This window comes from Nansenia antarctica, assembly GCF_963989245.1.
Source record: "Nansenia antarctica genome assembly, chromosome: 3".
NCBI lineage: Eukaryota > Metazoa > Chordata > Actinopteri > Argentiniformes > Microstomatidae > Nansenia > Nansenia antarctica.
The window spans coordinates 69,530,662-69,533,307 of record NC_137688.1 but is presented as its reverse complement, the minus strand read 5'-3'; the positions used below and the strand labels follow the sequence as shown (position 1 = coordinate 69,533,307).

General features: G+C 55.8%; 1 protein-coding gene across 1 annotated transcript in view; it reads left to right on the top strand.

Annotated features, from left to right (window-relative positions):
- The window catches only part of b4galt3 (UDP-Gal:betaGlcNAc beta 1,4- galactosyltransferase, polypeptide 3), a gene marked incomplete at both ends in the record, with an annotated part of 7,638 nt that extends 5,228 nt beyond the window's left edge, over positions 1–2,410 (top strand). Inside the window, 2 exons of the mRNA XM_080527480.1 lie at positions 1,259–1,363; positions 1,795–2,410. Coding sequence (XP_080383606.1) covers positions 1,259–1,363; positions 1,795–2,410 — 721 coding nt within the window. The remainder of the gene's footprint in view (positions 1–1,258; positions 1,364–1,794) is intronic.
- Positions 2,411–2,646: the final 236 nt, after the last annotated feature.

Sequence of the window (2,646 nt, the reverse complement as noted above, 5' to 3'; positions counted from 1 at the left end):
GTGTCTCTGTCCTGCTGTGTGTTGCTGCCTCAGCTCCAGGGAGGCCTCAGTAAGTATGCATGACCTCACTAAGTAGCTCCCTCCCTCTACAGCAGCCCCACCCTCACCCCCCCCACACCCCCACAACCCCACCATCACCCCATCTTCTCTCTGACGTCGGCCTTTGAAAGAGGAAAGATAAAAGACTGTTTTTTTTAGGCCAACTTATTTTAGAGAAAGTCTGCTGTTTGGGAAGTCCCACTGACGTAGTTTGGTGTTATTAGTGTTTAGAGTAGACGCTGACGTAGTTTGGTGTTATTAGCGGTTAGCATAGACTGTGTGTCCAATGTTTCTTTGTAGCTAGCTAGTTAGTAGCACACCTTGTTGTGTAGTCTGTCTAGGTCATCATGGTGTTGGTCTAGAATCTGTATTTCTACGCCCTGTTTTGCTTCAGGGTCGGTGGTGTATAGAGTACACAGTGCCTTCAGGAAGTACTCAGACCCCTTCACTTTTTCCACATTTTGTTGTGTCATCGACTCAATTGGATAAAAAATGGATTGAATTAAAATAATTTGCCATCAACCCACACACAATACCCCAGAATGACAAAGCGAAAACATGTTTTTTGAAAATGTCGGTACATTTATTAAAATTCTACATAAGTATTCAGACCCTTTGCTATGACACTCTTAAAAGTGAAAAAGTGAAAAGGGGTCTGAATACTTCCTGAAGGCCCTGTATATCCACACTCTCTAGAAACCCACCCGTGTATGATATGATAGATGACCTTGTCCTTGTCCTGACTGTCCTTGTCTCTCTGCTGTGTGGCCCCTCCTCCTCCTCCTCCTCTCCTCATCCTCCTCCTCCTCCTCTCCTCCTCCTCCCCCTCCTCCTCTCCCTCCTCTCCCCTCCTCCCACCTCTCCCTCCTCCTCCCCCTCTTCCTCCTCCTCCTCCCTCACCTCCTCCTCCTCCTTCCCTCCTCCTTCTCCCCCTCCTCTCCCTCCTCCTCCTCCTCCTCCCCCTTCTCCTCCTCCTCTCCCTCCTCCTCCTCCTACCCCTCCTCCTCCTCCTCCCCCTCCTCCCCCCTCCTCCCCCTCCTCCTCCCCCTCCTCCTCCTTCTCCTCCCCCTCCTCCTCCTCCCCCTCTTCCTCCTCCTCCACCACCACCTTGGTCGTGTGGTCATTAAACGATTCATTCCTCCTCCCTCCTCCTCTTCCTCCTCCTCCTCCCCCTCCTTCTCCCCCTCCTCCCCCTCTTCCCCCCCCCCCTCCTCCTCAGGGTGCGTCTGTCAGGTATGAAGATAGTGCGCCCCCCAGTGGCCATCGGTCATTATAAGATGATCAAGCACAAAGGAGACAAGGGCAACGAACAGAACCCCCGCAGGTATGGATGACGCACACACACACACACACACACACACACAGAGGCAGACGCACACACACACACACACGCATAGACAGACACACACGGACACGCACACGCACACACACATACACACACACACACACACACACACACACACACGGAGGCACACACACATACACACACACACGGAGGCACACACACATACCAACCAACAGAGCACAGTTCCAGGTCCAGCAGCACTAATTGACCTCTACCTCCCCCTCTACCCCCTCCTCCACCCTCCCCCTCTACCCCTCCCCTCCACCTTCCCCTTCTACCCCCTCCACCGATCCCCCTCTACCCTCCCCCTCTACACCCACCACCTCTCCCCCCTTCGCCCTCCCCCTCCCCCACCCATCCCCCCTCCCCTCCCCCTCTACCCCCACCCCTCTACCCCCCTCCCCCCCCAGGTTTGACCTCCTGAAGCGCACCAGGCTGAACTGGCACGTGGACGGGCTGAACTCGTTGACCTACGACCTCCTGTCCAAAGAGCTGGAGCCCCTCTACACCAACCTGTCCGTCAACATCGGGGACGACCCCCGCCTGCCCCTCCCCAAGCTGCCCCCCGCCGCCCCCCCGCCGCCGCCAAAGAGACCCGAGAACACCCCCTCTGTGGAGGTCCACCGACACTCCCCCAAGAAGAGGGGGGACCCCCCCCTGGCCACCATGGGGCACCAGGCTGGGGTGAAGGTCGCTGCACCTGTGAAGGTTGAACCTGAGAAATCTGCAGCTGAGAAATTTGCTTCTGAGAGGAATGCATCTGAGAAAGCTGCTGCATCTCCTGAGAAAGTTGTGTCTGAGAAGGCTGGATCTGAGAAGGCTGGATCTGAGAAGGCTGGATCTGAGAAGGCTGCAGCTGTGAAGGCTGCTGTATCTGAGAAGTCTGCATCTCCTGAGAAGTCTGCAGCTGAGAAGGCTGCATCTGTTAAGGCCGCAGCTGAAAAAGCTGCATCTGTGAAGGCAAGCTCTGCCCGGCAGAAGATCATCAGCCAGACAGTAGACGAGAAGGCCTCGGTGGTGTCATAGAGAGAGGAGGAGGAGGACGGGGGGGGGGGCAGCGTCACAGGCGTCTAGCGTTAGCTCAGCGTACCCCTCCTCCTCTCCTGGCCTCCCGCGCAGCACCTTCACCGGTTCTTACAAAAACGCCGGCTTGGAGGTCGACGTAACGGACGCTTGGTGGTTCGGTTCGCCGTTCGGTAAAATAGCCCTTCTAAAGTTTAGTTCTTTAGTTCTCTTTCACTAGATTCTTTCTAGGTGAAGGT